The sequence below is a fragment of the Anticarsia gemmatalis genome, chromosome 29 (assembly GCF_050436995.1).
Source record: "Anticarsia gemmatalis isolate Benzon Research Colony breed Stoneville strain chromosome 29, ilAntGemm2 primary, whole genome shotgun sequence".
Classification (NCBI taxonomy): domain Eukaryota; kingdom Metazoa; phylum Arthropoda; class Insecta; order Lepidoptera; family Erebidae; genus Anticarsia; species Anticarsia gemmatalis.
The window spans coordinates 3,643,351-3,671,060 of record NC_134773.1 but is presented as its reverse complement, the minus strand read 5'-3'; the positions used below and the strand labels follow the sequence as shown (position 1 = coordinate 3,671,060).

General features: G+C 35.6%; 2 protein-coding genes across 14 annotated transcripts in view; one reads left to right on the top strand and one right to left on the bottom strand.

Annotated features, from left to right (window-relative positions):
* Positions 1–1,621: 1,621 nt before the first annotated feature.
* On the bottom strand, positions 1,622–7,247 carry LOC142985271 (uncharacterized). The gene is made up of 6 exons (XM_076133341.1): positions 7,020–7,247; positions 6,344–6,476; positions 5,933–6,001; positions 5,658–5,801; positions 4,817–5,011; positions 1,622–4,242 (listed from the first exon to the last, which is right to left on the bottom strand). The coding sequence occupies exons 1-6, from the start codon at positions 7,146–7,148 to the stop codon at positions 3,236–3,238; spliced, it is 1,677 nt and encodes a 558-aa protein (XP_075989456.1). The 5' UTR covers positions 7,149–7,247; the 3' UTR covers positions 1,622–3,235.
* Positions 7,248–7,826: 579 nt separating this feature from the next.
* LOC142985169 (zinc finger protein 711-like) overlaps positions 7,827–27,710 on the top strand; it is a 59,738-nt gene continuing 39,854 nt past the window's right edge. For 10 of the 13 annotated variants that reach the window (XM_076133179.1, XM_076133178.1, XM_076133172.1 and 7 more), the window contains exons 1-4: positions 7,827–8,069; positions 11,100–11,241; positions 12,169–12,258; positions 12,689–12,814. In XM_076133179.1, coding sequence (XP_075989294.1) covers positions 7,932–8,069; positions 11,100–11,241; positions 12,169–12,258; positions 12,689–12,814 — 496 coding nt within the window. In that variant the 5' untranslated portion in view covers positions 7,827–7,931. Of the gene's footprint in view, positions 8,070–11,099; positions 11,242–12,168; positions 12,259–12,688; positions 12,815–18,440; positions 22,526–23,415; positions 25,795–26,376; positions 27,619–27,710 lie in introns of those variants that run through there. The other 3 variants (XM_076133174.1, XM_076133177.1, XM_076133168.1) reach the window with 3 other exon arrangements.

Here is a 27,710-nt window from a genome sequence, read left to right as displayed (position 1 = left end):
GACATGACGCAGTAGTATGAATTGTTACATAAATTGTTTATGTAAGCCCTCAATGAAGAAAAATTTAATAATTTCTAAATAAAGTCAATTAGTATTTATTATTGCATTATACATTTTTATAATACATTGAAAATAAATTTGAGTTTCACTTAAAATTGAGTGTCGTTTGAGTAGTACTCATGCAAAGCGGTAGTTAAAACTACACAAGTCTCTCATTTGAATCCTAAAAAGTTATTCTTGTTAGACACATATTCGATTCGGCATAAATTGGTCTAGCCGTACAGTCAACTTGGGTAACTTTGAATCATTTGGGTAACATTGAACGTGGGAAATTGAACTAGTTTCGATAATTTTTTCATATGAAACCAACACCATTGATAAAAGTTTGCAAAACTAAAATCAATCTTTATCAATTGTGTTGGTTTCATATGAAAAAATAATCGAAACTAGTTCAAATTCCCACGTTCAATGTTATCCAAATGATTCAAAGTTACCCAGGTTGACTGTACGGCAAAACTTAATATGTGTAGATGAACCCGATCGGCACAAGCCGAACAAATGTCCCCCGGTTTCTGAAGTACATTTAGCGGTAGTTTATCTATTCAATAGCGTTTAAACTCATATATAAAAGGCGCTATTGAATAGATAAACTACCGCTAAATGTACTCAGAAACAAGGTGAGTCCAGTAGGTTTTGTTGTTCGATAAATAATGGCGAATTGAATATGTGTAGTAAGACTTATTCTATAGGAATATTATTATGTATTATATAATATTAGAAATAATTACGACATTTTTAAATTTATAGTAATTTTAGCAAATAAAGTTTTTATATAAATTGTGCAATAGTCAAAGGTTTTTTTTATATTTATTATTAAACGTTGTAAATAGAGTAATGTTGTACATTTTTGTATTATATTTAAAAATTGAGAATCTGCTAATAAAATTAATATTTAAAAATATATATACTTATTTAATTGTTTTTATGTACTTTACCTTTAACATTGTGAAGCGACAGCAGCGCCATCTATCCATCATCCAAATCGGTCCAGCCATTCAGGAGTTTACAAACACACAGATACTTTATAAACTGCTTCTGTCATCCGAGCGGTAGTAGAGATTTCGAGTCTCGAGATTTCGGGTTCGATACCCGAGGGACACAGGGTGCTATGGGCATGGTTTCCAATTTCTGTTGGAATGTCAACAATAGTACGAATTCCGGCTCGTCCCTTGTAGGACCACATAAATTGTTAAGTGTGTGTGAGATCACATAGATGGCACTTCTCACGTTACTTTGCTATTTAAACATTAATATTGCTATATTAAACAGTGTTTTTCAGTACACCTCTAGTCTACACCTTCGGTTATAACAGGCGCAAAGATATTTATGATCAAATGCAAAGTCTTCAACCCGCACTAGGCCAGCGTGGTGGACTCACCCCCGGTTCCTGAGGTACATTTAGCGGTAGTTTATCTATTCGATAGCGTTAAACTCGTATAAAAAATCGCTATTTTATAGATAAACTATCGTTAAATGTACTCAGAAACCGATTATCACTAGGTACTTCTCTCATACCAGCAGCGGGACAGTAAAGTCAGGTAACTAAAAACATAGATTTATTTAAAAAATCTTTATTAAATAACAAAAATAAATAAACAGACTGTACAATATAACTACTTTGTAGAAATAACATATTTATTTAATGGAAGAACATAAACAATGCTTTATTACAACATTTTTTTGGCAAACACTGCCTTAGGCCTAACGCAAACCTGCGGATCGATCTCTCAGGCTAAGCTAGGCTTGCCGAGGTTGGTCAGTGGATGGGTGACCGTATAGAAGGTTTCGGAAGGCTGAATCGGTTCTATCTTTGCCGCGCGCCTCCGTTTGCGTTAGGCCTTATATACATACGTTAAAATATATATTATAGGCCAGTTTCACAGTTAACTATCAGATATTTGCTAGATAAAGTGTCAGTAAAATGTATCCCTCTTATTCATAAAAGTATATGAAGTTATGAAATGCTTATAAAGAGTTTCGTTGCTTTCACTCCTTAGCGAAATGAAAAAGAGAAAACATATTTTAGTAGTTTTTTTAACTAAAATAGGTTTGTAGTGTGTTTCTGAATAAGAGGGTATGAAGACAACTGTCAAAATTCCCTTTGATAAGCTATCTGGTAGTTATCCAGAGGAGATGAAACCTGGCCTTAGTTTGATAAATAGTATTTACAGTTATTCTAATAAAATAATATTTTTTCGTTGACAATGTATAAAAATATTATGCAACATAAAAAACCTTTTACAATTGCTTGGCAAAAAAACAAAATCACGTCTTTTTCCCCATAGGGGTAGGCAGAGACCAGAGAACGCCACGGCCCGTTCGCTCCGATACCGTCTTTATAAACTTTCAAGTTCAAATTTTAAAATACAATCGCCTTTTAAAGAAAAAAAAGAAACAATTTCGTTACCATGGCAACGGCACCATATACAAGCTCAAATAAAAACAAAATAAATACATATTTTTGTAAAACAATAAATATTTAAATATTACTATAGTTAATTTCTTATTAGTCTTTAAAGATACTATATACAATGACTTTAAGCGTTGGTTTATTAAGCCTATCTTTAACAGATGGTAGGTTATTGCAAACGGAGTTATAATTTTGGACATTTCTGGTAAAATGCGCACTTTTATTGTTAAACAACCTTTTGAAAACATAAGGCTTTACAAACATATAAACAACGGACTCAAATTACTACCAGCTTCGAAACAACTATTTGTGGATCCCACAAATAATTGTTCCGTGTGGAAATCGAGCCCACGACCTCCCGTTGCAATGGTAGCGGCGTGGCGACTTTAACCACTGCCCCAGTGCCCCATGAAGGCAGTCTAGCAGGTTCACTTTGTTCGGGGCGCCCATAACCGGTCGGTAAACGATTTGTAGGTTAAGCAAACCTTGGCGCGGTCATACCATAGATGGGTGACCGCATAGTGGCATTTGAACTGGGCGTCTCCGTGCTTCGTAGGGCACGTAAAAAGTCGATTACGGATCTTGTCAATTAAGATAACAGTCGTTAAGCCACGTCAAAGGCCTTCGGGCTTGAACAACTTTGACACTAGGTTGACCACTAACCATACGATAAAAAGACTTTGTTGTAATCAAGTACTGGCAAACCGACGAATGTGTGTATTGTGTAGTTACTTAAGTACCGTCACGACCCGACTTAAACTAAGCCTACGGACTGCTATTCTCATTCCTAGAACTCTCATATTCAGCCAACGTAATCCCATGATTAGACAACATATGACTCTTCAAACTACACTTTTGTACAAACGCCAGCGGACAAACCCCACATTTGAACCTTCTATCATTATTATGAATCCTCATATGTTCCCTCAGCGTCTTCTTCCTTGCATAAGCCTTATGACAGACGGTACATTTATATATCCTTTCACCATTATGCTTAATCATGTGTTCATCCAAAGATTGTTTGATAAAAAAACCTTGTCCGCACTCAGCACAAATATGATTGCGTTCCATCAAATGCACTTTTTTGATATGAGAAGTCAATTTAGACTTTAAAATGAAAGATTTGTCACATATGTTGCATTTGTAGGTCGCTGCAGATGTGTTGTGGGCTACAGCCATATGCCTATTCCTTTGATAATAACTTGTAAAAGACTCATTGCAATGAGGACAGTTTGTAGTATACCGAGCCCCGGAATTATGAGTATACTTTTCATGACATAATTTCCTGACTCTTGTACTGAAAACTTTATCACAAAACGAACAATTAAATGTACCTATATCATGTGTACGCTGATGATTTCTCAATTTATGCTTATTTATGAAACCTAGATCGCATATTTCGCATATATAGTTTCTATAATGTCCGTTCATGTGTTGTAGTAGCATTTTAAAAGTCTCAAACGTGGAATGACATAGCGCACAATTTAAAATTTCAGAATCGGTTAGTTTAAATTCTAGGACGTAATCGTAAATGTCTGGATAGAATTTTATGTCATGTTCTTTGATAAGGTGTGTTTTTAAAGTGGTAATGTTTTCAAAATGGCCGTGGCATGTGTTGCATTGTAAGTTGGTGATGTCGATTTTGATAGAAAGGTTGCTTTTGTCCATTCGTTTAGTGTCTATGATGGCGTCTCGAGTGTGTGCCGCGTCGATATGAGCTCTCAATAGGGGCACGTCTGGGTAAGTTTCCTTGCAGTATGCGCAGATTATACCTGAAAAATATAAATATTATTAAAATATAGGCAAATGGGTAATATAGGCAGTGTCTTGAAAAAAATTCAGATTTGTACTCGTAACCGGCAGTCCTGTATGACAACATGTATGTATGTGAATGAAGCAAGGGACGTTTGTAAGGATCGTACCAAGTGACGTTCTTTAGTCTCTGTCCACTCTTTGGAAAATTAATTTTATGTACAAATTAAGTTATTTTTAACCCATTACTGTCCCACTGCTGGGCAAAGGTCTCCCGAATGAGGGAGAGGCCTCGAGTCCACCACGCTGGCGAATGTGCTCGTTGGGGACCTTGCATGCCCTTAAGAAATGTAGTAAACAAATTGTGTACCTGTTGGCCAGTTTTAATGAAACTGACCATGGTCAAATATTAAGCCAACATTTCAAAATATTTACTTGCTTAGGTCTTATTCAATAAAAGCACGCGATTGTGTACCTGTTGGCCAGTTCTTATGAATGTCATAATTTTATTATACGTTAAAATCTTACTCAAGTAGTTCGTACATTGGCCAGTTTTAATAAAACTGACCACGGTCAAAAATCACTCATATTTACCTGCCAAAGTCTTATTCAAGAAGGGCGTACAGTTAGAATGCTTCAACAAATTCTCTATATTAACTTTGTGCTTCGCTCCGTCTGTGAGTAGTATAGAGGGCGACACTTTCGACGGGTGTAGTAACTTGTTCATGTGTGAAAGCGCTCGGAGAGATATCTTCATGGGACGGGGCAGTTGTTTCTTGGGTTTACGTTCTGAAATATGAAAATATATCATCAGACTTTGGGCGCGTTCCCACTATGTCGTAACGATTAATTTATCGTTGGACGACTGTCGTCTCTAGCTGTTCCCATTATAACGATTGTTTGTCGTCAAAATTTTTTATTGCTTAGTGACTGTCTTATCTAGCGGTACCCATTGTCACGATAATCTGTCGTCACTGCAAAAATGTCGTAGACGACAGTAAGTCGTGTCGTTCTATATGTGAACACCTTCATTAAACATATAAGCCACGACACTTAAAACTACACGATAATCTGTCATTACGACATAGTGGGAACGCGCCCTTAGCCTTTAACTATGTTGGAGTCGGCTTCCAGTCTCACCGGATGCAGCTGAATACCAGTATTTTACATGCCGCGACTGTCTATCGGACCTTCACAACGCAATTAACTGGGTCAGACTTTAAAGCTTTTGACTACTGTTAACGCCTATTAAAGATCTTTGAAAATGACAGCTGGAACCCACAATTTAACGTGCCTTCCGAAATACGGAGAAACTCGGTATAAATAATATGGTCACCCATCCACAGAACAACCTTGGCAAGCGTAGCTTAACCTCAGAGATCGTTTCTTGCGGCTGTTGTTAACTGAGTTACGAATATAATAAAACGAAAGGTACCTTTGTCTAGATGTCGTTTCTTTCTCTTCTCAGAGTATTTTTTAACGGTGACATTGTTGAAACCAAACACTTCAGCCAGCTTCTTGTCATCCTCGTCCTCGTGGAGACCCTCGTCCGACAGCTCGGAGACTTCATCTTTTATTTCTGAAAAGAAATATGTACATATAACTACAAAATTCTTAATAAATATATTGATAATAATGTCCTACAGGAAAGTAGCTTTTGTACAGTAAATGTAGTTGCCAATGGTGCTTTTCTATTTACTAAATACTTACCTAAGAAATATATTCCATTCCCTTCTTCCATGTCTGCTAATTCCTCCTTCACTTTTGGTGATGATTCATCTGTAACATATACATAGAAAGAGTCAATTCTAATACTGGATTTTGTACTTTATAAAAAAAGATTGGTCACATAAACTATATATTTTTCACTAATAATATAGTTTAGTCATAAAAATAATCAGTTTTATTAGGTGATATTGTTAAAGTATTTTTTAAATTCTCAATTACATGCTGACTGAAGCATCTGACTTAGAGTATATTTGTGGAAACTCTTATTTTAAAGAAGTATGTTAACATATATGCAATTTTCATCAGTATTTTACATCATGAAAAATAGTTCACATTTGGAAAATTGTTATCTTTAAACAATATTTTCTAGTGTAAAATCAGTCTAATTTATACCTTTAACAGCCAGTAGTTGAGCTTGAAAGTCCTTCTGACAGCGTTGTACCTGCTGCTTGAAGTCCACAGCATCTCGGAGCCGCATGATGCAGATCTCACATATACCTTCATCTTCATTGGATTCTATTGATAGCTGAAAATGTTTAAAATTTTATGAAAATAGAGATTTAAAAAAAAATATCTGAAATCTGCTAAAAACTCAAGGCTTAACCCCGCCTTCACGATTGGGAGAGAACCCTTGCCTGGCAGTGGGACAGTAATTGGTTAAAAAAAAACTGAAATCTTAGCAGAGAGCCTTGGCATACACTATTAATCTAGAATAGGATTATGATTTTAGTGTATTTTTTAAATAAAGTAGTTAAATGTAAATTGTTTGTTAACCCTTTTTAACAAACCAGATAAACCCAGTATATTTAAACTAAATAATTCATCCTCGTATTGTTTAAAATTAAATGTATATACCTAATCAATTATTTGATCAGGAGTTTCCTTAACATCAAAATTTTATTCAAATCAGTGCCATATACCTACAATCTCTCTATAATAATATTGATACACTAATTCAATCATTTCTATGGCCCAAATAGTTTTTGATGTAAATCAAGCAAAGGACACTACAGATAATCAGCCAAGGTTCATCACGGTGGCAAAAAAGTCTTGATAAAAGAGTATTTACGTGAATTTCAAAGCAATCCTTCAGCATATCAGCATAAATTTCTGAATGCCCAAGCCTTGTGTATGGGGTTTTCAAGTTCTTGTCTGGAGGCCGCACAAGGCAGCAGCGACACGAAGCTCCATTAAACATTATTTATAACACTTTATAAGCGGCTATTTAAGAGGAATTTGTTTAATTTCCTATAGAAATCTAAAATACAGAACAATCTATCTTGGCAATTATGTTGACAGATATGTCCATGGAAAATGCGTCATTTCTTAGCATCCATGAAACTCTGTCTCTTTCTTACTTAGACCATTATCAAGTTTATTTTCTGTTTCTTCGAATTGTAAATGCTGAAGATATAAAGTTTGAGGAAATGAAACACAGTTTCAGAACTGTCAGCTGTCAAGTTGTTTTTTTATCGGACTTCGTTTCGTTTCTGTTCATGCCAGTTTGCAAATATTTATTCGAGTTATTTTGTTTTTCCAGATAATCCACAGAATACAATTTATGTATTTATATTTCAATAGCTAACCCATTCTTTTATAAAGAAAATAATAAGAAATCTTTTTGCAGTCAGTATTAGTAATTTATCAAATGAAGCAGACAGCGTATAACTTTTAGTTTCAAAACAAACAAATTTGAGACAAACAAACTAATGATAATAAATTTAAACTTAAGTGCTTAATTTGTACCAATTCATAATAAAAGTAATTATAATACTCTTAAATAGTATACTTATGGCAAATAAAGATAAATATCGTTAAGGCTGATTGAGCCTTTTCCTTTGCTTTCACCTCTTCTAAAGGCAAATGATTAAAAAAATCTACAGAAAATGGCGGAGCTATGAAGCTGTAGCGTCCTATAGCTTTTCTTGCGGCTAAATTAATATTTTTAAGTGTAGATGGTTAATTAATATATTTAGACAATATGGAGAGTTCATTATTGAACGGTATGTGTCGGTGTTGTGCGTCGGAGGGTGTATTTAAAGACGTTAAAACTGCATATACATGGATGGGCGAAGAAGAGGTGTATGCCGACATGTTGAAACAATGTTTCGATATTTGCGTAAGTAAACTAATGTTTTGGAAGATAAATACATAGCCAAAAGAATGATTAAACTGTCTAGACTGGAATTAATGGCCATATTATTCATATAACATCGTGCAATGTATCTAAAAATGCTATTTTATAACAAGTGTATATTGTGTATGTATAGCATTTATATTCGATTAGGTTGCCTGCTAACTGAGGCGTATCGCTCGTTGCCGATGTTCTACGCTTGCGTACTAAGTACCTAGTATAAATCCTAGGTCTTTGTCTGTAAAAAAACTCGATATTGATCGCTTTGGACAGCAAAAAACTAAAAAAAGCGAAGGCGATGCGTTAGGGAGAGTTGTACGAAGTTTTTATGTATCTCTGCGCATGTTTTCGTAGAGTCAAATGGCTACTGGCTGATGGCAAACCGGCCGATCTAGTATTAGGAACCTTGTTTTACCATTCTTATTCAATATTTCTATAAAATTAGCAGGCTAAGTGTCATTCTATTGCCTTAAACACATAATTTACAGATGAAATGAGATCTTTGAATCTAGGAAAACAACTCTTAGTAGATTAATGTAGGCTGGATATATAAAAATAATATGTTTACAGGTCTCTTCCATTATTTTGAATAAGTCACATCTTGTGAGTGTATTCATTTCAAAAAGTTAGATGCATTTATTCTACAATGAAATAAAATAAATAATATGTACTTACATGTTCTTTTACAACTAATATCAATTGCAATAATGTCTAATTGATAATTGTAATGCAAATGGTAGCCCATAAATGGTATCCTATTCACAGTTTAGTAAACAAATCAAGAATAGAATAGGACACATAGAGTAAATCACCTATCTAAATAAATATATCATTAACTACTATAAAAAGAAATAAAAACTTTGAACATAACTGTCAATAATAGTTATTTCCTATATAGCAAAGTAAAGGGTATTTATAAGGAAGGTTTTCTAAATAATGTCCTCAATATTGAGCGGACTGCTAAACTCACACTTGACCAATGTAGTGAATGCAAGGCATATTCCCAATCTTACTTTGAGACAAACTCCCTGTCCATCTGTGCAACAAGTAATGGATTCCATTTATCAATTACAAACTTATTTGGAATGTTCTGAAGCAAATAGTACCTATGAACTCTATATTTGATAATGAAAATTTTATTTAGTAGTTTAGTCACATAGCATACCAGATGGACTTTTGTATTAAAAATTTTACGATTTGGAATCCAAGTTTGATGCAAACTTTAGGAAATAATCTAATGGGAAACCAATAAGGCTTTATTCTCACTCTTATTTTAACAGAAACCGAACTTAGCTCTACCAGACCAGGGTACCTACTAATTAGAAAAACGTATTATTATAATAATACTTGTAAAGAAATTTCTCAGAAGCATACTGTGGTACCAATAATTTAAACAATCTTAACTGAATTTTCCATTGTTTGAGGCAATTGGAAGCAGTCAAGTGTTCAACATTCTGTTACCTATTAGGTCCTAGATCTAATTCCTGCCTAACAATTTGGCTTATTGCAGTGGAGTCATAGGCTCACTCGCCGAAATATGATCGACTAGCTGACCCGCGCAACTTCGCTTGCGTCATATAAGAGAGAATGGGTCATAATTTTCCCTGTTTTTGTAACATTTTTGACTGTTACTCTGCTCCTATTGGTCGTAGCGTGATGATATATATTATAGCCTATAGCTTTCCTCAATAAATGGGCTATCTAATACTGGAAGAATTTTTCAAATCGGACCAGTAGTTCCTGAGATTAGCGCGTTCAAACAAACAAACTAACTAACGAACTCTTCAGCTTTATAATATTAGTATAGATTTTCGTCGGCTTATCCCATAACACGTAATTACAAACAAAGAAACATCAACTCCAAGCAATGCGCGTCTAATCAGGCAACAGATTGTGCATCTGAGTCAACTTAAATTGACGCACATACTGATTTTACTCACACAAACATTCAAGTGTGAAATGTCGCGATGCGGAGTTCACTACTACTTCTACTTATCGTATGGTTAGTGGTCAACCTAGTGTCAAAGTTGTTCAAGCCGCCCGAAGGCCTTTGACGTGGCTTAACGACTGATATCTTAATTGACAACAACCAGGACCGACTTTTTACGTGCCCTCCGAAGCACGGAGACACCCAGCTCAAATACCACTATACGGTCACCCGTCTATGGAGTGACCGCGCCAAGGTTTGCTTAACCCACAGATCGTTTACCGACCGGTGAGCGCAACTGGAGTTCACTGTGTAATGTCCTTTATAATAATTTGATCGTAGGTGCTTAAGCTTGCTACCAGGGTTACCAGATCCTTGCTGATCATTTCCTGGACTGAACTGAGGCGCCCATAGCCAGTTGCGCTCACCGGTCAGTAAACGATCTGTGGGTTAAGTAAACTTGGCGCGGTCATTCCATAGATCCATAGTGCTATTTGAGCTGGGTGTCTCCGTGCCTCGGAGGGCACGTAAAAAGTCGGTCCCGGTTGTTGTTAATCAATTAAGATGACAGTCGTTATGCCACGTCAAAGGCCTTCGGACGGCTTGAACAACTTTAACACTAGGTTGACCACTAACCATACGATGAAAATAAATAAATGGCATGTTTGGCGCAGTGGTTTAAGTGATCATCTTGCCGCAATAACCGTAGCGCCGCGTGTGGTGGGTTCGAATCACACCCGGGACAAATATTTGTGTGATGAGCACGAGTATCTCTTCTGAGCCGGGTCGTCAATTTATCTATATAAGTATGTATTTAGAAGTATATAAGTATACTTATCAGTTATTTGGTTACCATAGTACAAGCTCTGCTTAGTTTGGAATCAAATGAAATGTGAATGGTCCAATGATTATTTATATTTTATATTTATTTATCAAGAAATACACTAACCCCCGATTTCCGAGTACATTTAGCGGTAGTTTATCTATTCAATAGCGTTTTTTTATATGAGTTTTAACGCAATTGAATAGATAAACTACCGTTAAATGTACCTTAGAAACCGGGGGTTAATCTGCCTGTTTGTCAACAGTTAAGCACATCAGAACAAGGTGACGACGGCGGCATATGCGAGGTCTGCATCACACAGCTCCGCAACGCAGCCAACTTCAAGAAGCAGGTCCTGACAACAGAGGAACAGTTCAAGAAACATGCGCTCAGCAAGCTGTTCAAACGTGAGTATTGGTACAGCAGTTTTTGAGATAGTGACGTGACAGACCGACTACAAATATCATCTACGTCTGACAATCACCGGTCGGTTAACGATCTCTGGGTAAAGCAAACCTTGGTAAAAGGCGTGGTATTATGTGTGAAATTATTACATCAATAGGAGAGAAACAAAAAAATAATAAATTGCAGAAAATATTCACATAATGTTATGAGTGACATATTCAAATCTCAATCAGCCCGCGTCTGCCTTCTTTATCCACATATTATTATTATCTAGTGGCGCCCATAGCCACCGGTCGGTAAACGATCTGTGGGTTAAGCGACTCTTGGCGCGGTCATTCCATATATGGGTGACCGCGTTTTGGTATTTGAAGTGGGTGTCTCCGTGCTTCGGAGGGCATGTAAAAAGTTGGTGTCGGTTCTTGTCAATTAAGATAACAGTCGTTAAGTCACGTCAAAGGCCTTTGAGTGGCTTGAACAACTTTGACACTAGGTTGACCACTAACCATACGATAAGAAGAAGAATAATCCATATTCTAAGTTAATACTTAATTTGCCTACAAATAATATTAGTATGTATAGAAAGTCCCGCAATTGGCCAGCGTAGTAGACTCAAGGCCTAAACCCTCCCTAATTACGTGAGGAGACTCTTGCCCATCAGTGGGACTGGGTTAAATATATTTAATTAATTTATTATGTACTAGCTTTTACCCGCGACTTCGTCCGCCACCTGAATTTTCCCATGGGAATGCGTCATTTTCCCGGGGTTAAAAGTAACCTATGTCCTTTATCGGGTATCAAAATAGCTCCATACGAAATTTCATGCAAATTGGTTATTTAGTTTAGGCGTGATTGAGTAACAGACAGAGTTACTTTCACATTTATAATATTAGTATGTATATAAAATAACATATTGTTTAATAATTTCTCAGCGAGTATTATCAAGTTGGAGGTGTCGCCCGAGGATGATAATGATTCTGATGACAACGCTTTATCCGGCGACGATGGGTACTCTGGACCAGGTAAATATTAGCTTATATACTAGCTTTGGTCGTAATAACTCGATTTCGATTCCCGGCTCGGCCAAAGTGCTATTGGGCTTTTATATTAGAACGATTATGTTCGCGTGGGAGATGTTTGCCCGCAAATTCCCATCTAGTCGTAATTTCAGCATAAATAGCATAACGATACTTCTTCATCTTTGAGTGACAGACCAATCACATTCAGTTCAGCAGTTCCGGAATAGCCCACACAAATGGACTAGACAGACCGAAAATATTTTTAAATGAATCGTATGTTTCTTTTTTGATGTCTTCAGTTGAAAAAGCACTAGTTTAGGAATCTGAACCTTATCAATCAGTCTAGTCTTTCTTCCAACTATGTTACCGTCAGCTTCCAGTCTCACCAGATGTAGCTGAACTTTTAACATCTAACATACATATTCTTTTACAGAATTCGAAGTACCAATAAAAACGGAGGTCGACGACCCCAAACCGAAGAAACGCGCGGCCGCGAGCAAAGCGTCCACATCACGAGCTAAGAAAGCGAAGGCAGATAACGGCGAGACGTCCACCAAACGTAAGTGCTCGATCTTAATGTTACGTGGACTTGGCCGAGTGTGGACCTATCTTTGTGAAGTACCTTTTGATGTTTGGTGAAAATTTTACATGAAAATATGGATACTAGAGCCCGGCCGCGACTTCGTTCGAAACCCTTCCTGTGTAAATCCGGATCCCTCGGAAACTCCGTGATGAAAAGCCTATGTGTTATTCTGGGTCGGAGACATACCAAATTTCACCGAAATTGGTTTAGTAGTGTTTGCGTGAAAGAGTAACAAACATAAATGGATTTCGTTTCCAACTATCTACTTAATGATAATTGTAGCAAATGTACGAGGGATAATTAAGTATTTCCATTATTTCATCTAAAATTTTCACCAAAATATGTCCTACTAGGATTTACATATAAAAGTACCGTACGCATTTTATATTTTCAGGTTTAAATAATAACTATTTTCTTGCGAAAACTCACAAAAAAATCTTAAACTTACCATTCTATCGTCCCGTAAAAACCTGCGCTAAATAATAATTAGAATATTTATTTAATACTAATATAGGGATATTTTAACCATATTTACAACTAGGTTTTAGTACTATAATATTGAAACTTAGTTGTTGTGTATTACTATAATATTACTTGAAAATGCGATCATGTATAATTTAACTGTGATTAAAGTTACACTAGGTCGCAATATGGCTGACTTTCTTAAGAAAATTTTTGATATCTATAAAGTGGAAGCTAGGAGGTTTGTAACATGCCCGGTATATGGCAAGTCTCGCCACCTATTACATGGGACTAACATTGTTAATGTGTAAAACTTGAGTGTGTTTCATACACCTCTACCTTTGGGTAAAATATGCGATATTATTAGCCATCTGGATATAAGAAAATAAAATAAACAAAAATGACAATTTTGTTTTAAAAATGCATTGGACAAAACGGAACAGAAATATTGCCTTAAAATAACTAGATTAGATAAGGAGCTCGTGGCTTGGTTAACAACAGCCGCGCGGATCGATCTCTGAGGTTAAGTAACGCTTGCCGAGGTTGTTCTGCGGATGGGTGACCATCTTATCGAGTTCCTCCGTGTTTCGGAAGGCACGTTAAATGTAATTTTCGAAGATCTTTGACAGTCGTTAACAGTAGTCAGAAGCTTGAAAGTCTGACAACCAGTCTTACCGAAGGGTATCGTGTTATAACCCAGGTAACTGTGTTGTGGAGGTCAGATAGACAGTCGCTACATGTAAAACACTGGTATTCAGCTGCATCCGCTGAGACTGGAAGCCGACTCCAACATAGTTTGGAAGAAAGGCTAGACTGATATATAGATAAGAAGAAAAGAATTTGATGAGAAGCAAAGAAACACTTCAAAACATTATAATGTTAAAAGATACTATGAGAACAGCTTTGCATAGAAGAAGGTGTAATATACAAAAAGTTGCCTGAATGTATGGAACTTACGATCAATTGATTTTGAACAACAATCGTTTTATAAAAAACTAATTGAAGATGAATTTACGAAAGGTATTAAAATATATACCGAAAAACCTCATTTATAGCGATTTATATAATTTAAATAATATATACGGATTTTTTTACCTATATGAAGATTTTAAATATGTCCTTTTATACCCTTACTTGTTTTAAAACATCAAAAGGTACTATATATTTGTAGTTTAATGTATTGAACATGCTATTTCCAAAAGGACATATGTCTCATTGTTTTGAACATGAGTAGTGTCGTTTGGAAAATTGCGAATTTCTGTTGAAATTATTTGATTGTTTTTGAAAAAAGGTATGTCCACGCGCGGCCAATGATTCATTTTGAAATGTATGAGAAAAGCTGTTTTTTACATATTAATAGATGATGCGGAGACTCGTGTGTTTTTTAATTAAAATTGTGTTGTGTAAAAAAATGTCGAATGTTTTTTTTACTACTGTATCTATGAGGAATAGCATAAACTTTAGTTAAGTGACTTATTAGTGAAAAGGTAACGGACAGACGAACAGACATTTTATTTGTGATTATAGATTTTTGGAATACAACTTGTAGAGATGTTGACTACAAAGTACATAATTATTTTCCTTTTGGAAAATATAGTCTAGTGGTTTATAACGACCCGCTATATTTCTTGTTTATCTTACAATCGTAATATCCTACTAAAGCTACCCGAAATATTCGTCATCAATCAGTCTGTCTATTGCTGAAAATAGCATGAGAAACTGTTAAGTAGTTTTTGAGATTATAGCATACACACAGACGCGACTAAAAGGACTTAGTTTCGTACTATGTTTGTAAAGAAAGAAACAGCTTTTCTAATACTGTTTACTATTATTATGTGTCTTGTAGTTTTTAAGTAACGATATTGCAAAATTATATGCGTACCTATCCAAGATTTTTGCCTGATGAGGTTTCTTTTATTTAGTTAAATATATCATTATTTATAAAGAATATTTATATGCAAGAAGATTATTTACGTGAATATAATTATAGTATCAAGAATATAATTATAGTATCAAACTAATCAAAAATAATATAACAGTAGTACAATGTTTTCCGGATTCGAATACCTGATCTTTTACTAAGGAAAGTCGTATGCTTCGCTGTTGTATACTAGTGAGTTTCGGAGGGCACGTTAAAAGTCGGTCCCGTTTGTTGTCTACTAAGATAACAGTCGTTAAGCCATGTCAAAGACCTTCGGGCTTGAACAACTTTGACACTAGGTTGACCACTAACCATACGACAAACAAACAACCAGTGTGTGTATCCAGTAGACCAGGGTTCGATTCCCAGACCAAACAAAATCAAGATTTCTAAGTAATAACCACTGCGCTGCGGTCGTCTTAGCGTAAATAAATATATTATAATAAAAAAGGTAAGTGTTAGGTAACACCTCTCAGGTATATGAAAAATGTAACCTAAACTTGGATAAGAAAAAAAATCCTAATATTGTCAAAGGAATTTAAACGCTAATAACTTTGCAATTTGGTTCAATGTCGCATGTAATTTTATGATATAATGACCTATAAACCTTATTCTTAAACCCATGAATTTGAATTGAATTTTGAAACTTTTGCGTTGCGTATTATATAATAGAATACGGGAATTAACGCGAACATGCATTTTACCATAGAAAGTCTGGCGTTTCAGTCAGCCTGCGACCACGGCGAGTGCAACCTGCTCCGAAAAGTCAGACAGTGTGTAAAATGCTTTAATTCCCGTATTCTTTTATATAATTTTGATACTTATTCTTGAAGATGTTGTCTATAACTGAATTGAAAATTATCTGAAGACTGGATTTTGAACTAAACTAAATTTTAATATAAAAGGCTGCGTGCCTTTTGAAATCTATGACTTTTTTGAACGGGCAACCCAGACGACAGGACTTTTAACACCCTAGGGACATTTTGGGGTGTACTGAGTACATTTTGGAATCTTCTGGGTACAATTTGGGGAATACTGGCTGCATTTTTGACCACAGGGGACGAATTTTTGAGTAGACTATCGATGTTTTTATTACTACTACAGATTTAGTTTGCTCAGCACCAAATTGGGCAAGACAATTTGATTTGAACCCCCACTTGCCTTTAGCCAAGCTACCAAAAGGCTCTAACATATCAACGAGAATATTATAATAGGACAAATTTTCCACTATCTTACACGTAACCTCTTACACTCACAGCAAAAGAACTCTAAAATTGCTTTTAAGGAGATTGCGGTAAATTTTTACCAAAATTCTTCTCTAAGAAATACTGTACCCAAAACGATTAAAATCTGGTTTAAGTAACAACCTGTCGTCTGTAAGCCCATGACACATTTAACCTTTAAATACCAACACTGCATTTTATGCTTTGTTGAAAATATTAAACTTTTGCCGAAGATTTATATTCTATCTTTACCTGGTGATAGACCAAACCATTACTCTAATATACGTTCTATAACTTAAGCAAAAATACTTACTTAAACTGTAGGAAGTAAATAAATAACGTTGCGGTTAATGTTACAGTCAACTTGGGTAACTTTGAATCATTTGGGTAACATTGAACGTGGGAATTTGAACTACTTAGTTTCGATTATTTTTTTATATGAAACCAACACAATTGATAAAAAATCATTTTAGTTTTGCAAACGTTTATCGATTGTCTTGGTTTCATATAAAAAAATAATCGAAACTAGTTCAAATTCCCACTGTCAATGTTACCCAAATGATTCAAAGTTGACTGTATTCAGTTTAATATGGAACTGTTTTTGAAAATGAGGAAATGCGGACCGGTACAGATGATTTTCGCCTATTTCTTGTACCTACAAAACTATATTTGCTGGGTAAAATAAAGAAAGAAAGAAAAATATTTCTATTTTTGTACTTACAACATACAACAACAAAAAACATATAGAAAAACAAGAAGTATGTGTAGATTCACTTCGCAGCCGCACAAAAACAATGGTGATCGTTTTGGTAATGCTGTGGCACTTGCATTGCTGCAAACGCTTGACAACGCTGATTTTCAGCGAAATAGAAGCTGGAATAACCGTAGCTATGCCTATTAAAAAGTACGAACGTTTAGTTATTTAGATAATTAGTTATTAAACTTATTACGGATACGATAATACTATGATTCTAGATTCTAGAAATGTCTATTGACAATTTTTCTTAAAAAATCTCGTAACTTTCCCCTAACCCCCCTTACCAAACCCTTTACCAAAATATGTATTATACTTTATGGTTTTCAAACGAATTAATTGACATAATATCGACTTCTCATAAGCCGTTTTGTGTTACATTATACGTTATATATCGCGTTAAATTAGAAAGCTTACTACGATTTTTTCGCCTGGTAGTAGAAAAACGATGTGAAAAATGCTCGTTATGAAGTCCCGTTCTTTCCCGGTTTGTGCACTTCAGAAAGTGATATTGTGAAGAAAAGAAATATTTAACCAAGTGACTGGTGCTGCTTCAATTAAAGAAGATCTTATATTATTTCGAGTGAACGAAGAACGAATGTATTTGTCCAAGATTCTCAAGTTGTTCAACAAGGATATTGGAGTTGTCAGTAAGTATTCGTTTCATTTATAGAAGCATCAAAATCATCTTATCATAGAATCTTTTATTTCTTTAATTTTTAACACTTTAACCACAAGTAGGTTATGTGTAGGTGGCGAGTTATTGAGACTCAAGCCCTTATAAAAACATTTTCACAATGCCTCGAGTAATATTATTAATATTTCTATTCACTGCCCGAAGCGCCTATTTATCCCTCAAAAAACGAAAGCTATAGCCGAAAACTCGATCCGCCACAATGGTTACTTATAGATTCATTATTTGCTTAGCCAGTAAGTTGTTCTTTCACGGAGAAGAAAAAGTCGTAAAAAGAAGTAGTACGTTAGCGCCATCACCCTTTTTATTTTATGTATGACTGCTAAGACTATGATTTGCATTTGTTTCTGTATATTTGTTGCAATTTTGCGAATGTGTGTAATAAAAAAAAGAAAATAAAAAGCTTTGTTATACCGTTGTTTTATTTGTATCCTTTCGAACCTATTAAAACCAAAAAACCGAACGTATGTGTGAAGTGAGAGCGAAGAACAAGAAGTAAAGTAAGAAGAAATCGAGGAAGGATAATGAGATGTGCTCGTTTGTTGTAGGGACCGATGAGGACGCGCCAAATGCAAGGAAAAGGAAAAAGAAATCTGACGATAGCGCCACCCCTGAACGCGTTGAGCACCGGGTAAATCTAACAGCTATACTACAATACTCCAATGCTAGCCCTTTCAGAGATAAAACGATCAGGGGCTTCTCCTGCCTCTACTGCGCTAAACACTTCCCAAATATCCAAGATCTAAGGGACCACACCGCCCAACAATCTGAAAAAGACAAAATCAACTCCATTATAGACTACAAACTAAGTTATAACCCTATCAAAGTCGATATCACGGACCTCAGATGCACTGTCTGCAACCTAGAAATGAGAGATCTTAACGATTTGAAAGAACATCTCATTTCTATACATAATAAGACTATATATAAGCATATTAAAGACATTATACTACCTTTTCGATTGGAGAATGGACATAATTTCACCTGTGTCGTGTGCTCCGTTGTACATATTTCGTTTAAGAACTTGTACCATCATATGAGCAGCCATTATAGGAATTACTGCTGTAAGAAATGCGGGGCTGGATACATAACTATAGCAGCATTGAGAAAGCACGGAAAGACACACGCACAGGGAATATTTCCGTGTGATTTTTGCGAGAAAACTTATACGTCTTTAACCAAGAAACGGAATCACGAAAAGGGAGTACATACGGGAGGTTGGCTTCGAAACAAATGTCCTCATTGTCCACAAATTTTCGTTAGTTACTACGATAGAAGTGAACATTTAGTGAAAGAGCATAATCAAGCACCTGTTATATATCCGTGCAACGCTTGCAATAAGACTTACAAAAAGAAATTTGAACTAAATAGACATATAAAACACCACCATTTGCAGCAAAAGAGTTTCCTATGCGACAAATGTAATGCAAAATTCTTTTCGAAAAGAGGTTTGGCCGATCATTTGTCCAGACATACGGGAGGGGAGGTCTGTTCTTGCGATATTTGCGGCAAAACCTTTTCCAGAGCGCGAACTTTGAAGGAACATATGAAAGTCCATGAAGACGATAAGAGATATCAGTGCGAGATTTGCAAAAAGACGTTTATGCAGAAATGTAGTTTGAAGAGCCACGTGCGATTACATCAAGACGATCTGGATATATTTAAAGAGTTTGATGATGTGAAACACTTAATAGATAATAGGGAGATGACGTTAAAACAAATTGCTGCGGAGAGTAAAAGAAAAGCGCAAGCCGAGAAACTTAAAGACCAACCTTATGTATAGTGTTTTGAACTAAAAAGACAGAATTGGCTGTTTTTTTTTGCTGTGAAAGTGAAGTGCTGTTAGGGACTTTATTGATAAGTGAGATTGTTGAAATGGGACTATTTATAAGGTATGAAAAACCGAAGGATTAATTTTTGTCAGATTACAAGATTGTGTTAGACTAGCGGCCGGTGTCTATATCATATCTTTGAGATAGGGATAGATAGAACATGAATCTAGAAATAACAGATAGTTTAAGTCGCCGATCCACCGACAAATGACGGCGACTTGGTGTCAGTGATTATATTAGTAGGAACAATATTGTCGACAGTCAACTAGTTTGGGCCTCGGGGTAGACTAAATTATAAATGACAATATTACGACAATAAAATTGTCCTACAGGAGTTCTTTAGTAACTAAACTACTAAGCTAAAATTCCTATCTGAAGATGTGATATTGGCACCGGCTGATATAAACCAAGTTTATTCAGGACACTGCCTTCGAAACTAAACAGTAAAGAAACAAAAAAGCATGAACACAATTAGAAAGAGCTTCTAACATGTCTATAGACTGCCATTAACTGACATTTATAAATAAACACTTAGTCTAACAACTTAGTAGAAAGTTCGAATTTGCATCAAGAATATAACAAAGCTGCCCGCTCCGGCTTTACCCACTTTAAGCAGTTATTTAACAAAAAAAACCATTACTATTTTCACATGTGAACCTTCCTCTTGAATCACTCTTTCTATTAAAATTTGTTGTCCTAATCAAAATTTGTTGCGTAGTTTTCAAGATCTAAGAATACATACAGACATAGAGACAGACGCGGGAAGCGACTTTGCTTTATACTATGTAGTGATACTACATCGCTGATTGTTAGCACCTTCTCGCTTGATCAATTATTGTATCAACCACATTGTAAATCTTGTGGTGATTGAAAAGAGTGGACGTGAGTTTCTTGCTAACATGAGGCCCCTTTTAAATCGGTTTATTCCCAGTTGTCCCCTCTACGCTATCACCCCGGGGTGAGAATTGGGAATTTTCTCAACTTTCTTCCCATTTGTATTCCCGGTTGTCACCCCGGGGGACAGTGTTAAAGGGGACAACTAGGAATATACCGATTTAAAAGGGGCCTTATGTTGAGTCACCTTGTAAACGAGCCTCTCTACTAAGTTGTTGGACTTTAATATTTCCCCTTACTTTTACGAGTGCAATATGATTATAGACTTTTCATATTAATTCCAATCAGAGTATTTTTTTCATTCGGTGATTTTAAACCCTATTTCGTTGAGTGAAGACGTTTACTAAATTCAATTTGCGCAGTAATTGGCTGTGAGCGAAACGAAATTGCGCAAATCAATTTGTACAAGCCAATCCGATTGACCTAATTGAATGTGCAGTGCAATTGAAATATCAGGGCAGTATTAGCTCGCACCAATTGACTTATATGCAATCATTCAGAAGCATTACAATTACAAAAACTTGTTTTAAGTTATTTCAAACTTTAACTGTATTAATTATGACCAAAAGACACATACAATTTACTAACGAAGTTAAAACTAAAATCTCTGGCCCGCCGACCTATTAGGTCGGGGAAAAAGTCATTTCGTATTATAGTATGTATGAACTTGTATGAATCACAAATGAGTACACGGTTCATTAGGTTTCTTTCAGTGAGCTCGTGAGGTAACCAAATATCGAGCTTTTTTGTGTAGAGAAAAGATTTTATTACAAGTTCATACATACTATAATGCGAAAAGACTTTTTCCTCGACCTAATATGTGGACGTCTTGACGTCGGCGTCTTTACTTTAGAGGTAAAAAGTCAGCCTCTTATTTCTCTTCATATAAAAAAAAACTACCGACTGAATATTGTCATTACATGAAAAGATTCGGCGATTTGTTTTGTAAACTTCATATTACTAGAATATTATTATTAATTTTACACAAAGAATTATATAAAAATATATTATTTTGCCATTTCCAAGTTCTTTGTATTTATGGAGGATATAATATTAGTTTTGTTTTAATTACATATCAGTCATTTTAATTACGGTCGTATTTCAAATTGTGTATTTTTGCGTAAACTAATCATTGATTTGCGTAGACTAATATGTGATTTGCGCAATAAGAAAAAAGTGAATTATCTACCCTAATTAATTTTATAATATTATAGAGATACTAGATGGCCCAGTGAGTACAAAGTCTCATACCCTCTTTTAGCCGCAGCAGATTTTTATAAAATTAATTAGTCTATATTTTTTTAACCCATTTCTGTCCTACTGCTGGGCAAGGGTAACGAGGAGACCCTTGCCCAGTAAATAATAAAAATCATTTATTTACAGTAATACAGTTACAATAATGTTAATATTTAATGGTGTCACACTAGGCCAGCCTGTACAGTTCAGGCGTTTGTGCATGTAAAAATGTTTTACCAAATCTTTAATAATCTCTTAGCTAAACAACAGAACCGAATCAGCAATTTAGTCTGTGACAGCCTAAAAGACAGATAGACAGAATTCTAGTATGCCTTTTGTCGTAACAATTTGAAATACGACCGTTACCAATGCCTTCGTGAAGTCACAATGTATATAAATGTAATTAAGTTTTGCTATGTACGAGATAGAGGTGAGTTTTCAAATAAACTATTATTATATTTGATTGTGTGACTTTTTATTTGCTTTCCTGTATTGATGGCCGTGTTTGACGTCTTGATTATAACGCCATCTATGGAGATCAATTGTGAAACTAACCGCTACTGAAATATCTTAATATCTCTATGTATTCTCGAGATGTTACGTTACTAATTCTCGACTATTTTTATAATATAGTATAGGCGCCCATAGCCAGTTCCGCTCACCGGTCGGTAAACGATCTGTGGGTTAAGCAGCCCTTGGCGCGGTCACTCCATAGATGGGTGACCGCTTAGTGGTATTTGAACTGGGCGTCTCCGTGCTTCGGAGGGCACGTTAAAAGACGGTCCCGGCTGTTATCAACTATGATAACAGTCGTTGAGCCATGTCAAAGGCCTTCGGGCGGCTTGAACAACTTTGACACTAGGTTGACCACTAACCATACGATAAGAAGATAAGAAGAATGATATAGTATTGAAATATTATACAAACATTCACGCCTTACTTTCAAGGAGGTTGACAGAGAATAAAAACCGACCTTAAATCTTTAAATTTGATTGATGCTTGACCCACATTTATGTTTTTACGTCTATGAAATGTGTCTCTTATCTCTAAAACACATTTACGCTTAATTTTCATTTGGGGTATAATTAAGCCATTGCCAGGAAGGGTAAAATAGAGGTAGATATGCAAGAAGAATGGATGAAGGTGAATTGCGTCACAGATAGTATATTTAACTGAAGCCTATACGCTGCAATATGGATTTTTTGACTACTGTTACGAAATATAAACAACAAACGTTTTGACAAATGATCTGTTTAATGTCTTTTTCATCAAATGTTTAATGTTCCTATAAATATATTTTACGCTCTGTCTTAACCACACTAAAATGTAATACTGATTTTGAAAATATAATTATTATTTTTTTAACTTAAATGACTTATTATTAATAACAATGTTTTTATAACACTAATGTTTTTTACTCATACGAAATGGATTTTTATCCGCCATTTTACTCGACCTACGAAAGCTACCTATGTGTGCCGCAATACAAAGCTTAGTGCCTCGATAGTTTATAACTAAGAAGAACCAAAATGGGCTGTGAAAATTAATTTTTCTTTTATAGGCGATAGCGGAGCAACAAAAATACATCGCAAACGCGCTGTAAAGGAAGAAAACGAGGATGAAACATTAAATAAATTAGTTTACCGTGAGAAACATCTGCCTGAAATGAAGAAACAGTGGCATAATCTCACTACTTTACTCAAATGTTCCAATGTTACTCCATTCAAAGATCGAAATGATGCTGGATATATATGCGCTTATTGCTTTAAAACATTTCCTAACCCGGACATATTAAGAGCTCATACGCACAATGATCACGCGAAAGAAAAGCCGTCTTATAAAGCAGGGTCCGGAATGGCAAGCTTTGTTGCATTCCTAGATATTGTAGATTTAAAATGTACACTCTGCGACCAACCAATGGATTCTCTACAAAATTTGACCGAACATTTAGTTACAATCCACGACAAAAAGTATTATTTAGGAGTCACGGATTATTTCCAACCTTTCAAACTGACGAATGAACAGCAAATAAATTGCTGTTTGTGCAACGAAGTGTTTCATAATATGAAGCTTTTGATGCAACACATGAATATACATTATAGAAATTTTATTTGCACTATTTGCGGTGCAGGATTCGTGAATTCTTTTCGCTTGAATCGACACGAAACGACCCACGGCAAGAAGAAATCTAGCTACCCTTGTAGGCATTGTGGGCAAGTGTTCGCAGCTGAATCAAAGAAAAAGGCTCATGTGAATACGGAACATAAAGGAATTGCCGGCGATAGCGTCTGTCAAATATGCAAAGCGAGATTTAAGAATTATTACCAGAAAACAAGACATATGATGCAGGTACATAATGCGGAAGGAATCAAATGCGATTTGTGTGAGAAGAAATTCAATTTAAAGTCGAATTTGATGTTGCATATGCGAAGTGTGCATTTAAAAGAACGGCCTTATGAGTGCTCCGTGTGTAGTATGGGATTCTTTATCAAAAGACATATGCTAGGTCACTATATGGCAACACATACTAATGAAAGGAAGTTCAAATGTGAGGTCTGTGGCAAGGCGTACGCTACGCAGAATAGTAAAAGGAAACATATGAAAAAGAATCACGGGATTTCTAAAAATATGATGATACCTAATAGTATGCCTAAGTAACTTAGTAGTTATGAAATGGTTGTGTATTTGAAAAGATTGGCGTTAATTGGAGATTGTTAGAAGTATTATAAGCTGATGGGTACGAATGTCCTTTGCGAATGAGGAAGGTGTTAGTCTCCATACGCACTAACGGTTACCCACAGGAACGGCTAGCCGCGCGCCTAACCGTTTTAACAATATAATATGCCACCACCTATGATTGTACGCACTTATTCGCCAGAATATTTCAGTTGGCTGCATATTAAACTGTAACCGCGAGGTAAGCCGCTCCCGCGTCTAAACAATTCTCAGACATGCAAGGGTTCGAGACGTGGAACATTAGCGAGGAAGGTTAAAAGCTTGAATTACTCAGCTATTAAATTAATGGTAAAAGATTCTATGGGGTACAAATGTCCTCTTCTTAAGAGTAAGGGAAGGTTCATATCTGAAGGAACATACGTCGCGTGTTATCGATCGCGCAACGCCAGAACAGACAAATGTATAGAAAAACACTCGACCGTTCACACTCAACCGATGATGCGTCGGTGCGAAGCCCATACAAATGAAGTTACGCCCGACGCATCTTCCGTCAGATATGATCCTTCCCTGTGGAGCCAGGGCGCTTAACGACCACCAAGTGTGGGTTAGGGACTTTGTACCTTTAAGATCAAAATGACATCACATTTTATAACCAGCTATTTATCACTGCCAATTAGATAAATAAGCCAAAGTTTAGGATTCCATATCGTCCTTTAAGTTCTATCATCACTTAAGTAATTTTTTGGCAGTTTTGACATTTTGATGTCATTGGCTGGAGAATCGAAAGACAAAATAAAAACTGGTCTCTTCTAACCACCTTTACACACATACACACTGTATCGCACGTTCTTAGGAGCGTACAGGATTACGCGCGGGAAAGCAGCGCGCTCTTCGAGAGCGATTTTCTTCGCGGACTTGACAGATGAGCGCGGCGCGTGCTCTTTCCTTTCTCCTTACACGCGCGATGGTTGTTTCATGCGCGATAGAGTGTGTGTGTGTAAAGGGGCTTAATGACTTACGTGGTGATATAAGTTGAACGATGATATTCTATGTTATATGAAACGTTAAACATTACAATTTGTATGAACAAATAACTACATCATCACAGCAGGGTAGCTATTATTACACCAAAAGTATTATAAATGTGAAATATTTGCTTAGGTTTTAAATTTATGTAATTCGGTTCTAATTCTTGTGATACATATGTATTCGTGATTATGTAATCTAGAATTTAAATTATTATATTTATGATAACTATACTGCTTTTTATTTAAAAAACACTTTACAAATACCCCCTTTTAAGCAGAACTTGGGATTTTTTGAAGACTGTCTTAGAACACGTTTAGGCTAACTTTAAGACACTAATGTCGATAATAGAAATTTAATCATTCTTAAACTTATGGAAAAATGGTGACACTTATGATAGTCGTTAAATTACTGAATTTACCACTAGCACGGAAAGTGCAGAGCTTTATGAGAAAAGCTGCTATTTAACTCACGATATTTCAAGGGCAACTGCATGGCGGCGCTGACGTGCCCAGAAGATTTTTCTATGTAACGCTAGTCGTATTGCTATAAAGACTCAAAAAATTATTCGTTCTCAAAAATATACTGTAAAGAGATATGGCTGATGTTTTTTGAACTGGCTCGCCTAATGTATACGCCAAATATAAATAAAAAACGTACTTACTCTGACCTGATTAGGAATTTAAAATAATAAAAACCTGGATATTTCTTAAAGAATTTTTCTTTCTTTATGAAGAAAACTCGAAACTGTAATAAAAAAGCGAACTTTAAATAGAAAAAAAAGTCATGAAGATGTATAACAATTTACTTTTCTTTGTAGGTGTTCAACGTAAAGCCGCCAAAACGGCTAGTGAAAAAATAGAAACACGCACTTTACGAGTTCACCGCGCTACCAAACCCAGGATATATGAATTGGAAAAACACCGGAGTAACATACGAATAATACTTCAATCTTCTAACGCGACCCCTATTAGATGTAGGGGAGGCATTGGGTATGCGTGCAGCTTTTGCGCTGAGGAGTTCCCAGACCCAGCTGACTTAAAAAGACATACTATCCACGACCACGATGACAAAATTAAATGCAAATTCATGGCTGGCAAAATGATGTTTTCGTACCTCGTGAAACTTGACATCACGAATCTGATCTGCAAAATTTGTTCGACAGAATTTGCTACCCTCGATTCGTTTGTCGAACATTTAATCGAATCTCACAATAAACCGATACATACAGATATAAAAAGCCACATAATGCCTTTCAAATTTGAAAACGACGACGCATTAATTTGCATGTTTTGTCAAAATGTATTCAACAAGTTCAAAAATCTGCAGCAACACATGAATATGCACTGCAGAAACTTTATTTGCGATGTCTGCGATGCCGGTTTTATTAATAGGCACATACTATCCTCACACACAGAAGGTCATAAGAAAGGGATATTTAAATGCGACATATGCTCTAAAGTATTCGACACGCTTCGCAAAAAGAAAAGCCACGAAAAATCAGTTCACGTCCATGCGAATTTACTAAGCAAATGCGGGTACTGTCACATTAAATTCACGAATTATAAGAAAAAAGATGAACATTTGGCCAAAATGCATGGTGTTGTGCGAAAAATGATTAAATGTCATGCTTGTGATAAGACTTTTGATAATAAGAGTTCTTTAACAATTCATACCAAGCGAGACCATTTGATGGAGAGGCGTTTCACTTGTACTTTATGCGAAATGAAATTTTTCGGATCGAATGAGTTGAAATTACACATGGTGAAACATACGGGAGTCAGAGAGTTTAAATGCGACATTTGTTTGAAGTCTTATGGAAGGAAAAAGACTTTGACAGAACATATGAGGATTCATAATGATGATAGACGTTTTAAATGCGAACATTGTGGCCAGGCGTTTGTACAGAAATGCAGCTGGAAAGGACATATGAGGAATCGACACGGCGAACTGGTGTATTAATTATTCTATGTTATGCTTAAGAAAAATTGTTTAAAATATACGTTGGTTGTAGTTTACATAGTTTATATGAAGAATATATTTTTATTTTTTTCTCGAAATGTTTGTTTTTTTTTCTCCCGTATAAATATAAAGTATATTCAACCGGGTCTGATCGTTAATTGCTTGAAAATGGACTGTAATTTATTATTTTAC